This window comes from Onychostoma macrolepis, chromosome 19 (genome assembly GCF_012432095.1).
Source record: "Onychostoma macrolepis isolate SWU-2019 chromosome 19, ASM1243209v1, whole genome shotgun sequence".
NCBI lineage: Eukaryota > Metazoa > Chordata > Actinopteri > Cypriniformes > Cyprinidae > Onychostoma > Onychostoma macrolepis.
In genome coordinates, this window is record NC_081173.1 from 33,680,184 (window position 1) to 33,695,905 (window position 15,722).

At 45.3% G+C, this 15,722-nt stretch overlaps 1 protein-coding gene across 1 annotated transcript in view; it reads left to right on the forward strand.

Moving 5' to 3' along the window:
* The first annotated feature begins 6,489 nt into the window (after nucleotides 1–6,489).
* The window catches only part of LOC131525193 (uncharacterized), a 12,797-nt gene continuing 3,564 nt past the window's right edge, over nucleotides 6,490–15,722 (forward strand). Inside the window, exon 1 of the mRNA XM_058752559.1 lies at nucleotides 6,490–6,518. Within this exon, the coding sequence (XP_058608542.1) occupies nucleotides 6,490–6,518 (29 nt within the window). The remainder of the gene's footprint in view (nucleotides 6,519–15,722) is intronic.

The following is a 15,722-nucleotide window of genomic DNA, read 5'->3' on the forward strand; positions in this document are numbered from 1 at the left end:
TTCCGGAGCAATTTCACTGTTTTATATGATTTGACTGTAACGACATAAAAATTATGTGTGGAAAATAAACTGTTGGCAGTTTAAAGTGAGTTTGAGTCATACATTGACGGTTCGTGTAGTTAATTATATGATGCAATGATAAGTTTAGCACCGGTTAATGCACTGAGCACTGCTGTTTATTTAACAACACTCTCCAACAGCAGAATGCTACTTTTATTTCTTTGAAGTCTAATTCCTAGTCAGATTAGAATGATGTCTTAGTTTTACCGACGATATATATAGTTTGTGATTGCATTTTTTCTATTATGTCCAGACATGCAGTCTACCAATAATATTAGAGCGACAACAGTAGGAACGCCCACAAGCGTCTTCACAGTACAGAGTCTAGCGACATGTGAACGGGGCTTAATGTTCAAGCATCCAACTACATGCGAATAGCACAATTTATTCGTGCAAGCCGCATCTGGTGTGAACGCACAGTCAGAACTCTTACTGTTTCTATAGAAACCGGAACTTCTGGCAGATGCAGTGATGCGCTGACTTTACCAATTAGCGATTGGCTCTTTTGCTCAGAAGGCGTGGCTTCCTTTGATAAAGCAGCCATATAGAGTGGGGGAACGCTCTCGGTTACTAACGTAACCTCGGTTCCTCGAAATGAGGGAAAGAGACATTGCTATGGGAAATACATTTTCCTTGAATACTACTGAAGCCTTATTGAATCACGCCAGTGAAACTGGCCAATGGTGCTCAAGTGCACAAAATATGAGCGGGAATCCCACTCTATATAAGGCAGTGTTTGTTCGTCATCCATTCAGAATTTTTGACTGAAGCAACTTGGCATTCTAAGATCCTGAGCTCGGTGACAAGGCAATAAGAGCAATGTCTCGTTCCCTCATTTCGGGGGAACCGAGGTTGCGTTAGTAACCGAGAGTGTTCCCCTTCAATTCGGTCACTCTACATTGCTATGGGAACGTATAAAATCCCGCTGTGTCACAGCGATGGAGCCTGGCTCGACTAAGTATGTCAAGTTTCACATTCGGAGCCGTAATGAGAGCGGCAATGATATTATGAAATTAGTAAACACAGCTCAGGTCTACAGGACCTAGTTGAAACCATGTAAAAATCGGGTGTGCGGCAGCAAGTTAACTCCGGTGAAACAGAGAATGTGAAATGGTGGCGGCTTCAGCACTTTCACATATAGATTAGTTGAAATTGTTTAATTTCAATGAAATCATGTTATGATGCACTGCCGTACCGGTATGATGGTGACCAAGTCCTAAAAGACATGGTGAACTATATCATAACACTGTGATAAACTGATGGGGACAGCATTGAATTGGTGGTGCGTCAATACAGGGTGTATACGACCTAGTCGAAACCACTGATACACATCTCAGATCATAACTGAGGCTGAGTAGGCGCGTGCGCTGCTCGCTTGACAGCACATGCGAGGCAAGCGGTGACACATCTAGGTTATAAAACCTCGTGAAAGTGCTAGGAGACGACCAGCCTGCCGCCATACAAATGTCCTGAATAGACATGCCATTTTCCCAGGCCCATGAGGACGCGAGTCCGCGGATTGAGTGGGCCCGGACCCCTATAGGACATTCCACGCCCTTAGAGCTATAAGCCAAAGCAATTGCGTCGACGATCCAGTGTGACAGCCTTTGCTTGGACACAGGCAATCCTTTTGTACGTCGACCAAAACATACAAATAGCTGCTCCGAGAGTCTGAACTGTCTAGAGCGCTCGATATAAGTACGCACCACGCGTACAGGGCACAGCAGGAGTGTATTAAGCGGCTCTGTCCCGCTCTGTGTTTTGGGGCGGAAAGCAGATAGTGTTATGACCTGCGCTTTAAATGAAGTCGAAAGCACTTTAGGCACATAACCTTTTCTAGGCTTCAAGGTGAGTCTGCAATCACCTGGCCCGAATTCAATACACGAGTCGTCAATTGAAAACGCCTGTAGGTCTCCAATTCGCTTAACAGAGGCCAGCGCGAGCAGGACCGCTGTCTTGAGAGAGAGCGCTCATAAGCTCGCTGATGGTATGGGCTCGAACGGGGGTCCCGTGAGAGCATCAAGCACAAGCGCCAAGTCCCAAGTGGGTAGAGTAGAAGGGCGAGGAGGGGTTCAGCCTTCTTGCTCTATTTAAAAATCGTATGATCAGGTCATTTCTGCCGATCGGGCGATTTTCGACGTGCGCGTAAAAGGCTGTTATAGTGGCCACATACACTTTCAATGTGGATGGCATACGACCACTATCAAATCGCTCTTGAAGGAAGACGAGGATTATTGGTATTGGGCAGCTGATTGGGTCTTCGCCCCGCGATAAGCACCAACTTGAAAAAACTCTCCATTTATGTGCGTAAAGACGCCTCGTGGAAGGAGCCCTAGCCTCAGAGATAGTGTTCGACACGCGCTGAGGAAGTGCATCTGTTACTGGCAAGCTCCGTAGAGGGGCCAGACATGAAGGCTCCATGAAGGCTTTATTTGGGTGCCAAATCGTTCCTTGTGCTTAAGAGAGGAGGTCTCTCTTCAGTGGGATAGTCCATGGGGGGGCTACCAGCATCTCCACCAGTTCTGGGAACCATGGCTGATTGGGCCATTTCGGTGCCACTAACAGAACAGTTTCCTTTTCCTCTCTGATTTTGCAAAGCACGCGAGGCAGAAGTTTCACTGGAGGAAAGGCATACTTGCGTACTTTCGCCCAGCTGTGAGCTAGTGCATCCACTCCTAGGGGAGAGTGTGTCAGTGAATAAAACGGCGGGCAGTGAGTGTTCTCCACTGATGCGAAGAGATCCACCTCCACCCTGCCGAATACACTCCAAATTATTTTGACTGTCAGAGGGTGTAATCTCCACTCCCCGTGGATTACCCCGCCCCTCTACAGTAAGTCCGCGCTGTAGTTCAGGCGTCCGGGGACATGTACTGCCCGGATGGAGAGGAGGTGTCGATCTGCCCACAGAAGGAGGTCTCTCGCCAGTTGCAGCAGTGGTCGCGAGTTCACACCGCCTTGGTGATTTATAAACGCTACCACTGTCATGCTGTCCATCCTGATGAGAATGTGACGTTGAAGAATGTCTGGGAGAAAGCACTCGAGCGCTAGGTGCACAGCACAGAGCTCCAGACAGTTTATGTGCCATGACTTCTCCATTTCTGACCATGTCCCGAAGGCTGGTCTGCCATTGCATATGGCTCCCCAGCCAGAACTGAAGCATGTAGCCGTTCTTTATTGATTTCATAACCCACTCTGATAACCCTGGCAGTGCCTGCCACGCTTCCGTGAACTGTGACAGCGGGCGAGGCGGACTGCACATCGTGAGGGATAACTCACCGTTGGGGAGCAGGGAGTTTAATTCCACACGAGTGTGAGAGTGAGTGATGTGGGAGAGGGGAGTGAGAGGAGGAAAATTGCCCTGATATTGAGGTGAGTTTTGTGTGTTTTTCAACTTTATTGCACTGCATAGTGGAACAGTCAAAACACAAACGTGACAATTGCTCTCGCCACCTGCAACAGGCAGGGGGGCGTGGTGAGCACACACAGCGGAGCGAGCGGACTTCTTCAGTGGCTCGTCTTCGGCACTGAGTGCAGCTTTCCTCCTCCAAGAGACAGCATCAGGAACATGGCTTTGATTCCGATGCCGGTGGCCTGCCGTTTCTGTCAGTGTGGAGTCTCTGGCCCTTCGGGCCCTGATGGCACTTCGGCCACGGCTGTCTTGATCTCACCGCTGGCTCATGTTCACGCCAAACAGCAGCAGAGGAGGCTTGTGGTCTTCCCAGAGAGAGATTTGTGGGAGATTTCGTGCCAGCGAGCTTTGGCAGGAAGTGACTAATGGCCTTCGACTGCTTCTGCGCTTCAACAAAGCGTTCCGTGAACGTTTCCACCACCGCTCCGAAGAGACCTGAGGGATTCACGGGAGCATCCAGAAGGGCCGTCTTCTCCGAGTCCTTCAACTCGGTCAGAGTCAGCCACAGGTGACGATCTAGCACCACAAGGTTCGGGGTGTCTTTTCTGCCGCGATCCGACAGGAGTTACCACTCTTCCAGACAGTTTCTGGCCGGCTCGGCAGGAGGCGCCCACTCCAAACCGAGCTCATCCACTGCCGTGGACAGGATGCTTAGGAGCTCAACATCACTGTGATGGAGGTCCCCCGCGTCGCTGCCGTGGGGCACAGTGTAATCCAGCGGGCTGTTAGACCACTCCTCTCTCGCAGACGCTGCCACCGAAATGGCATCATCCTCCTCTTCAGTGCCCTCCATGGCACCGAAAGACACCACATCTTGAGCTTCGGTGGAGGGGCGGAGATCAGCGGTCATGAAGCACAATGGAAGGGGACCTGCAGCAGAGGGGTGAGGAGCGAGTGGGCACTGAGCCGGCGCGGGCTCGTCACCTGATCCTGACAGATCCGCATCAGAAACTCGCGGCACTTTCCTCCTTGGCTCGAAAGAGGCTGCAAAGGAAGAACACGGCAGAGCTAGTTGGGCGAGTTCATCGCCTTGGACAATGGCCACACGGAGCCTGAGAGTCCGGAAAGTCATATACCCGCAGTGGGGGCAGTCCGACCCCCATTCGTGGCCATCAGAAGATTCGATTGGCTCCGCACAGGAGAGGCAATCACGAGTCATCTTTGAATCTGAAGCTCACCGGAACACAGCAGGGGAAGAGAAGACATTCCGCTGCAGCGTGTAGATCACGGTGAGTAATCTTGTTTGGTAGGCTTCTTGCTTCTCGTAGAAGGTTTGCTGAAGGAAAAAAATTCTGAATGGATGATGTACAAGCACTGCCTTATATAGAGTGGGATTCCCGCTCATATTTTGCGCGCTTGAACGCCATTCACCAGTTTCACTGGCGTGATTCAATAAGGCTTCAGTAGTATTGGAGGAAAATGTATTTCACATAGCAGTGTAGAGTGACGAATTGAAGGGGAACCAATCCCATACGATTCTGTTGAGGTTATGAATGCAAGGACCAATCAGAAGCGTTCAGATGAGTCATTGCAGAAGCGCCGCTATTTCGTCACCGCACACACTCGCTGACTGAATTCTCTGGTGAATTCTCTCCTCAGAAACAAAGTGAAGATGTACGAATGTAAGATATTAATTTCACAGTGTAAACAGCTTTAGAGATTATTATGGGAATTTTTGAGAGTGCTTGAACTCGCTGGACTGAAGTGAAAATGTTCTTTGGTAATGTAAACATTCTTTGAAATGATGAAAAGTGTTATGGGCTAATTAGTAACTTGCAATGTTTTTATTAAATCCACATAAAAGACAAAGTCAGTTGTATTATATTTTTATGGTATGACACTGTAAGAATCCACCTGCTAGCCCAAACAGCGGAATCCAGCGGCCTGGTCGAAGGAGCTCTGCGTGTATGTCTTTCTTTGCACTTCTGAAAAAGATCACTTGATTTATTAAAATGTTGGTTTCTAATTTAATCTCTGACTCTTTTCTCGTTTAAATCTGACTCCAATTTTCAAATATTTATTGAATACAAATCGTGATGATAATTTAAAAACTGATCATAACATCCCATGTGTTAAAATTTGAGTATCCGATTATTCTGGACTTGCTATATTTTCAATTATCCGTTCACTGGGGACCTAGTGTTTCTTTTGAACCTAGCGTCGGCCGAAGGCTCCGGTCTCACGATCACAAATTCGCCAGTCTGATGCTAGTCAGAGGGTGTAGGTAGACTAATACCTATTTGTCGGCCGCCAACTGCTTGCCTATGACAAAAGGGGTAATTTCTTTAGTCTTTTCCCATACAACTTGCTAGCATTAGCCTAATGATTTGCTCTCGGTCTTTTAAAAGTGATAACAACAAAATATCCACATTCTTAAAATTAAAATGTTTAATCAAATTATTGTAGGCTACCCGATCAGATCTAATATAAATAACACAATTCGCTGTTGTTTGAACACTTTTTACACACACACACACACACACAAAAAAAAGCCTTCACAAAAAAGAAGAGAGAGAAAGAATGAAGGGAGGCTGCAAGCCTGGAATACACTACGCGATTTTTGCCCCAATTTTCCCCCGATTTTACAGTCTGAACAAGTTGATGCTAGTTGAGAAAAGTCGGAGCCAGTCTGCAGATTACAGCTGACAGATTCCACAGAAAATTGCGTAGTGTATGATGGTCACAGACTCCGATTTTTTAGCTTCAGACTTTGATTCTATCCAGTCGGAGGATATCAAACATGTTTGATATTTTCAGCAGATTTTAGAACACGTATGTTTTCATTTGTCATGCGTCTCCTAACAACAAGGCGAACGTTTCTGCATGAGTTTGTTGTGATCGGAACAACTTTAAAGTCTGGTAGTGTATGATCTTCAATCGCGTAGTGTATGATGCCCAGTTTTCCTTTGTCACTATTTATAAAGTCGGTAAGTGTATGATGCCTGGTGTTTTAAAAATCTGTTCAGATTTTAAAAGTCGTGTAGTGTATTCCAGGCTTAAGGCAGTTCAACATTGCAAACATGGATTCAAAGCTCCAGCAATCCAGCAGGTAAATCATCATATAGAATATTTAGCAGTTTGCCAGACTTTAATTCTTGTAATTAAGTATATTTCCCATTATAATCACTTGTCTTGATACTAGTAATCTATAACACATCATATTTTAGTAAAACCATATTACTAGTAGGCCTATAAGTTAATAATAATAATAACTAGATTGTAAAGTTTGGATACAAACTTTAAGTTAGCATGAAAAAGCCTAGCCAGAAAGTTTGTAAAAGTTTTAAAAGCTTGAAGTTTGAAGGTTTTCAGTTTGAAGTAGTTTGAAATACGTAAAATAGTTTTAAAGATTAATGTTTGAATGTTTTATAGGCAATACAGTCTATCAGAAGAACAGACAGAAAAACAGATCACTGGGGTACCTGGGGTGGCTTCTAGGGTGGTTGCTAGGTTACCTGGGGTAGTTGCTAGGGTGTTGCTAAGCGGTTGCTAGGGTCCTTGGGGTGGTTGCTAAGGAGTTGCTAAGGTAGCTGGGGTGGTTGCTATGGTGTTGCTAAGTGGTTGCTAAGGTATCCAGGTCGGTTTCTAGGGTGTTGCTATGTGGTTGCTATAGCACTCAGGGTGGTTACTAGGGTGTTGCTAGGCGGTTGCTAGGGCACTCTGGATGGTTGCTAAGGTTTTGCTAGGTTGTTGCTATGGTACCCGGGGTGGTTGCTAAGGTGTTGCTATGTGGTTGCTAGGGTAACCGGGGTGGTTGCTAAGTGGTTGCTATGGTACCCGGGGTGGTTGCTAGGGTAACCGGGGTGGTTGCTAAGGTGTTGCTAGGCGGTTGCTAAGGTATCCGGGGTGGTTGCTAAGGTGTTGCTATGCGGTTGCTAGGGTACTCGGGGTGGTTGCTAAGGTGTTGCTAGGCAGTTGTTAGGGTATCCGGGGTGGTTGCTAAGGTGTTGCTATGCGGTTGCTAGGGTACTCGGGGTGGTTGCTATGCAGTTGCTAAGGTAATATTAGTGTGTTGCTAGGTGGTTGCTATGGTACCCGGGTAGGTTGCTAAGGTGTTACTAGCATGTTTGAGCATGATTAGCAAAGTTACCATCATGTCTTTAGCATTATTAGCAAGTAACTAGCATGTTGCTAGCATGATCCTAACATGGGGCGAATTCCAAACAGAAGTGATCATCCCTATGCCCTACTCCCTTCGAAGGGCAGACCCCTTGAAGTGTGTTCTTTGAAGGGTGTAGGGCATTACTGTCTCGTATAAGCGTTTGGAACTCGCTTGGCGAAGGGAATAATGGACAAAATGTTACCTTGACAACGCTGCGCGTGCGTGCAGCATTCAGCACTCCAACAGTTGTTGCAAATAAATATTTCTTCTTATTGTTATTATTTTATTAAAATACTGTCTAATTGTTTCTTATTTACTATTAAATGTTTTCAAACTAAACTTGCTCTGTCTTAAATCAATACAGTCTGACATCATATTTTTATCACTGACGAAAATATTTTGTATTACATAAAAATAAAGACAAATTTAATTAGTTTATTCTACTTACGTTTGTATGTAAAGTCAAAATAAACCCCAACTTTGCTTTAAAATGCATCGCAAGATCTCCTAAATGAAGATCACATGATCACAAACGGAAATCACTTCCGTGAAGTGACCATCGCATGTTCCCTTCACTAACGGACTTCTGGAAAGGCCCTTCGTGAAGGGAATCAGTTGTTCACTTTCGTTTGGAACGTCCCTACAAATGGCGTCCCCTTCCCGAAGTGCCCTTCAAGGGCGCAAAAAAGCCGTTTGGAATTCGCCCATGATCAGCATATTACTAGCATATTCTTAGCATGATTAGCAAGTTACCAGCAGGTCTCTAGCATGATTAGCATGTTACTAGAATGTTGCTAGCACGATTAGCATGTTACTAGACTGTTTCTAGCATGATTAGCATGTTGCTACCATGATTCTAGCATGATCAGCATGTTACTAGCATGTTGCTTACATGATTAGCAAGTTACTAGCATGTTGTTAACATGATTAGAAAAGTTACTAGCATGTTGCTAGCCTGTTTCTAGCATGATTAGCATGTTACTAGCATATTCTTAGCATGATTAGCATGTTACTAGAATGTTGCTAGCACAATTACCATGTTACTAGCCTGTTTCTAGCATAATTAGCATGTTGTTAGCATGTTTCAAGCATGATTAGCATGTTACTAGCATGTTGCTAGCATAATTAGCAAGTTACTAGCATGATGTTAGCATGTTTCAAGCACGATCAGCATGTTACTAGCATGTTGCTAGCATGATTTAGATAGATTAGAAATAGTATTAGATAGAGTGGAAGCTTATATGAGTTTGAATTGGTTAGAAATAGTACATAGAAGGGAAGCTTGATTGAGTCTAATAGGCTTCAGTGTGTTTACATTTGAATGTTTGTCAGTTGGAGCTGGCAAGGTCTTGGCTCATTTGAACATTCCGTCAATGTAAGTCTATGGGATTTTTTTTATTTTTAATCTTCATTTTTAAGAAAACTGTAAGTCGGATCAGTCTAAAGAGATATAGCAACTCGAGTCAGACCAGTCTGAACAGCTGGGCTGAGTTTGGTGGTTCCAGCTTGAAAGCTCTAGGAGGAGTAGCGTTCAGAAATTTAGTCTAAGAAGAATAATAATAATATGAAGCTTAAGTACAATATCAGTAAGTTGGCTTTTTCAAGCCAACTTAACTAGAATGTACGTTTCCTGAAGAAAATGTGAGTGGTGCTTGCCGGGGCAAAACTCGGCGCTGGGCAGATACTACAGTGTTCTGCGCGATTGTAGAGAGCCAACTCCCATGTCTGTATGATGTTGTGGAGCTGAGATATGGCTTCTTTATGTTGCTATACGGTTGCTAGGGTTCTCTATGTGGTTGCTAGGGTGTAGCTGCACAGTCGCCATGGTGATACTTACAGACTGCTTTTTCAGCCCGAACAAAAGAGGCCACGCCGATATCTATACCACATTCTGGTGCTGAGAAATTGCTTATTCATGAGTTTGTTCAGTTGCTAAGGTACTCTAAATGGTAGCTATGGTGTGCCCATACAGTTTATGGCATGATATTTAAAGACTATTTGACAGTCTGAATCAACAGAGCCCTACCCCATGTTTCTACAATGTTTTGGTGCTGAAAAATTGTTTGTTAATGTCCTTTTACGGTTGCTAGGGTGCTGTAAGTGGTTGCTAGGGCATAGGTATGAAGTTGTCATGTCAGTACTTATTGGCTGCTTGATAGGCCGAGTCAAAAGAGCCCTCTCCCAAGTCTCTGTGACCTCCTGATCCAAAGATATAATCTCACTAATTTTGTGCCAATGTTAAGTCTATGGGACTTTTTCGCCCAAATTTTTTCATCCACCAGACAAACATCGTACACTCAATTACTTATAAAAGATATAGCACACCTCTATAACTGGGAGGTTACTAAGCGTATTGCTAAGCGGTTGGTAGTTGTCACACATCATTACTATGTAGATTTATAGAGTTATTCGTATGTTCTTTGTCTGATTTAACACTTAGCTAATCACTATTAGCATGTAGCTATTCACTGCTAGTATGTGTAGCATGCATGAGGAAAGTCCTATTTGCGATCACGAGTGTTTTCAATGGAGGTCTATGGGGTGGTTGCTAGGGTGCTGTAATTGGTTGCTAGGGTGTGGCTATGAAGATCATAGGTCATTAATTATTAGTTACTTAAAAGATAAGTCAAATGAGTGTGTGTGAGTGACAGAGAGAGAGAGAGAGAGAGAGAGAGAGAAGGGGTTCCTAAGGGCCTGCGTGTGCGTGTGTGTGTGTGTGTGAGAAAGTGACAGTTGAGATTCAAATTCACGAACATTCCGCCATTGTAAGTCAATGGGATTTTTTGCCCGCTTTTTCGTCCGCTGTGCGAACTTCGTAGGTCCGATCGCTTAGAAAAGATATAGTCCACATCTCCTCAATGAGCCGGTAGATTTGACACCTCTTTCATGGGTCTGTGACAAACGGTGCAGGAGGAGTAGCGAATCGAAGTTTTTGTCCAGAAGAAGAAGCAGAACTAGAATGTACATTTCCTGAAGAAAATGTGAGTGGTGCTTGCCGTGGCAAAACTCAGCGCTCGGTTGCTAGGTTGGCATGAGTGGTTTCCACGGCACTGCTAAGCGGTTGCTACGGCACTTGGGGTGGTTGCTAGGGTACCCAGGATGTTTGCTAGGGTCGTTGCTAGGGTACCCAGGGTGGTTGCTAGGTTGTTGCTATGCGGTTGCTAAGGTAATCAGGGTGGTTGCTAAGGTGTTGCTATGTGGTTGCTAGGGTACTCAGAGTGGTTGCTAGGGTACCCAGGGTGGTTGCTAGGATGTTACTGTGTGGTTGCTAGGGTACTTGGGGTGGTTGCTAGGGTCTTGCTATGCGGTTGCTAGGGTACTCGGATTGGTTGCTAGGGTACCCAGGGTGGTTGCTAGGATGTTGCTATGTGGTTGCTAGGGTACTTGGGGTGGTTGCTAGGGTGTTGCTAGGCAGTTACTAGTTGTCACAGATCGTTACTATGGAGTTTTATAGAGTTCTTAGTTTGAATTAGCACTTAGCTAATCACTATTAGCATGTAACTATTCACCGCTAGCATGTGTAACATGTTTGGAAGTCCTATTTGTTAGCATGAGTCAAAAGAACCAACTCCCAAGTCTATACGACATTCTGATGCAAAGATGTAGGACTTGATAAATGGTTGCTAGGGTACTCTGTTTGGTTGTTAGGAAGTGGCTTGGCAGCTGCCAATGATGATACTCCAAAGCCTGTTTGCCAGTATGAATAATATGAACCAACCCCCATTTCTCTATGACATTCAGATTTGAAGATATGGCTATTTGGGTTTGGGTTGCTAGGGTACTCGACATTGGTTGCTAGAGAGTGACTAGGAAGTGTCTATGGTGATTTATGATTGGCTGTTTGCTGCCCCGAGTCAAACGAGCCCACCCCTATGTCTCGATGATATTCAAATTGAAAGATATGGCTGTTTGGGTTTGGGTTGCTAGGGTGCTTGATAATGGTTGCTAGGGTGTGGCTAGGAAGTGTCTATGGTGATTCATGATTGGCTGTTTGCTGCCCCGAGTCAAATGAGCCCGCCCCCATGTCTCTATGACACTGTTATCCGAAGATATCCATCTGGGCTTTTAACATAGCAGTCTATGGGATCAGTTGCTAGGGTGCTATAAATGGTTGCTAGGGCGTGGCTTGATAGCTTCATAATGATCGTGAGAGTCTGATTGGTTGGCTGAGTAAAATGAGCCCACCCCCATTTCTCTATGAGATTGTGATGCAGAGTTATGTTCAATGCAAAATTCCTATGTAAATTACCATAGTAGGAAAAACGTGTGCTGTTTCATGGGCCGTCCCTCACCATAGTATGTCAATGGGGCAAATTTGGGGGGCTCTTGCGCCCCAGGGGTACAACTTATACCCCATTGCGGGGTATGTTCTCACACAGCTTGATAGCCTCTTCAAATGTAGCGATTCACAAGTTTCTATGAAATTCTCGCTCTGAGCTACAACTTGTCAAATTTGGCCGCAATGTTAAGTCTATGGGATTTTTCGGCCGATTTTTCGCCCACTGTACGATTATCGTATGCCTGATCGCTTATAAAAGATATAGTACACCATTCCTCAATAAGCCGCACGATTTGACGCCTCATTCATGGGTCTGTGACGAACGGTGCAGGAGGAGTAGCGAACCGAAGTTTTGTCCAGAAGAAGAATAAGAATAAGCAGAATAATAATAAGTATGCAAGAGAACAATAGTGATGCCTTGCCTTTGGCAAGCACCACAAATAATAAGAAGTTTAAATAGCATTTCAGTAAGTTGGCTTTCTCAAGCCAACTTAATAATAATAAGAAGAAGTTTAAATAGGATTTCAGTAAGTTGGCTTACTCAAGCCAACTTAATAATACTAAGAAGAAGTTTAAATAGCATTTCAGTAAGTTGGCTTTCTCAAGCCAACTTAATAATAATAATACTAGTTATAATAACTAGTTAAGTGTTCATCTACTGGTTTTTAAAAGTTTAAAAGTTAAAAACCAGAAAAAGATTGATAGCATGATTAGCATGTTGCATCCTGTCACATAACGTCCAATCACATCTCGCCTGTCAGATAACGTCCAATCACAGCTCTCCTTCAGATAACATCCAATCACAGCTCTCCTGTCACAAAACGTCCAATCACAGCTCACCGTCTGATAACGTCCAATCACAGCTCGCCCGTCTGATAACGTCCAATCACAGCTCGCTTGTCAGATAACGTCCAATCACATCTCGCCCGTCAGATAACATCCAATCACAGCTCTCCTGTCAGATAACATCCAATCACAGCTCTCCTGTCACATAACGTCCAATCACAGCTCTCCTTCAGATAACGTCCAATCACAGCTCGCCCGTCTGATAACATCCAATCACAGCTCGCCCGTCTGATAACGTCCAATCACAGCTCGCCTGTCAGATAACGTCCAATCACAGCTCTCCTTCAGATAACGTCCAATCACAGCTCTCCTGTCAGATAACGTCCAATCACAGCTCGCCCTTCAGATAACATCCAACCACAGCTCACCTGTCTGATAACGTCCAATCACAGCTCTCCTGTCAGATAACATCCAATAACAGCTCTCCTGTCAGATAACGTCCAATCACAGCTCTCCTGTCAGATAACATCCAATAACAGCTCTCCTGTCAGATAACATCCAATCACAGCTCGCTTGTCAGATAACGTCCAATCACAGCTCACCCTTCAGATAACAACCAATCACAGCTCGCTTGTCAGATAACGTCCAATCACAGCTCGCCCTTCAGATAACATCCAATCACAGCTCGCTTGTCAGATAACGTCCAATCACAGCTCTCCTGTCAGATAACATCCAATCACAGCTCGCCTGTCTGATAACGTCCAATCACATCTCGCCTGTCAGATAACGTCCAATCACAGCTCGCCTGTCAGATAACGTCCAATCACAGCTCTCCTTCAGATAACATCCAATCACAGCTCGCCTGTCTGATATCGTCCAATCACATCTCGCCTGTCAGATAACGTCCAATCACAGCTCTCCTGTCACATAACGTCCAATCACAGCTCTCCATCAGATAACATCCAATCACAGCTCTCCTGTCAGATAACGTCCAATCACAGCTCACCCTTCAGATAACATCCAATCACAGCTCTCAATCAGATAACATCCAATCACAGCTCTCCTGTCAGATAACGTCCAATCACAGCTCACCGTCTGATAACATCCAATCACAGCTCTCCTGTCAGATAACGTCCAATCACAGCTCACCCTTCAGATAACGTCCAATCACAGCTCGCCTGTCTGATAACGTCCAATCACAGATCTCCTTCAGATAACATCCAATCACAGCTCGCCTATCTGATATCGTCCAATCACATCTCGCCTGTCAGATAACGTCCAATCACAGCTCACCTGTCTGATAACGTCCTATCACAGCTTGCCTGTCTGATAACATCCAATCACAGCTCTCCTGTCAGATAACGTCCAATCACAGCTCTCCTTCACATAACATCCAATCACAGCTCGCCTGTCAGATAACGTCCAATCACAGCTCTCCTTCAGATAACGTCCAATCACAGCTCGCCCGTCTGATAACGTCCAATCACAGCTCTCCTGTCACAAATCGTCCAATCACAGCTCTCCATCAGATAACATCCAATCACAGCTCGCCTATCTGATAACATCCAATCACAGCTCGCCTGTCAGATAACGTCCAATCACAGCTCTCCTGTCACATAACGTCCAATCACAGCTCTCCATCAGATAACGTCCAATCACAGCTCTCCTGTCACAAATCGTCCAATCACAGCTCGCCTATCTGATAACATCCAATCACAGCTCGCCTATCTGATAACGTCCAATCACAGCTCTCCTGTCAGATAACGTCCAATCACAGCTCTCCTTCAGATAACGTCCAATCACAGCTCTCCTCCCACAAATCGTCCAATCACAGCTCGCTTGTCAGATAACGTCCAATCACAGCTCTCCTGTCAGATAACATCCAATCACAGCTCGCCTATCTGATAACATCCAATCACAGCTCTCCTTCAGATAACGTCCAATCACAGCTCGCCTGTCTGATAACATCCAATCACAGCTCTCCTTCAGATAACGTCCAATCACAGCTCTCCTTCAGATAACGTCCAATCACAGCTCTCCTGTCACAAATCGTCCAATCACAGCTCGCCTGTCAGATAACGTCCAATCACAGCTCTCCTTCACATAACGTCCAATCACAGCTCGCCTGTCTGATAACGTCCAATCACATCTCGCCTGTCAGATAACGTCCAATCACAGCTCGTCCTTCAGATAACGTCCAATCACAGCTCGCCTTCTGATAACGTCCAATCACATCTCGCCTGTCAGATAACATCCAATCACAGCTCTCCTGTCAGATAACGTCCAATCACAGCTCGCTGTCAGATAACGTCCAATCACAGCTCGCCTGTCAGATAACGTCCAATCACAGCTCGCCTATCTGATAACGTCCAATCACAGCTCGCTTGTCAGATAACGTCCAATCACAGCTCTCCTGTCAGATAACGTCCAATCACAGCTCTCCTGTCACAAACGTCCAATCACAGCTCTCCTTCAGATAACGTCCAATCACAGCTCGCCTGTCTGATAACGTCCAATCACAGCTCGCCTGTCTGATATCGTCCAATCACAGCTCGCTTGTCAGATAACGTCCAATCACAGCTCTCCTGTCACAAATCGTCCAATCACAGCTCGCCTGTCAGATAACGTCCAATCACAGCTCTCCTGTCACATAATCGTCCAATCACAGCTCGCCTGTCAGATAACGTCCAATCACAGCTCGCCCGTCTGATAACGTCCAATCACAGCTCTCCTTCAGATAACATCCAATCACAGCTCGCCTGTCTGATATCGTCCAATCACAGCTCGCCTGTCAGATAACGTCCAATCACAGCTCGCCTATCTGATAACGTCCAATCACAGCTCGCCTTCTGATAACGTCCAATCACAGCTCGCCTGTCTGATAACGTCCAATCACATCTCGCCTGTCAGATAACGTCCAATCACAGCTGTCCTTCAGATAACGTCCAATCACAGCTGTCCTTCAGATAACGTCCAATCACAGCTCGCCTATCTGATAACGTCCAATCACAGCTCTCCTGTCTGATAACGTCCAATCACAGCTCTCCTTCAGATAACATCCAATCACAGCTCTCCTTCAGATAACA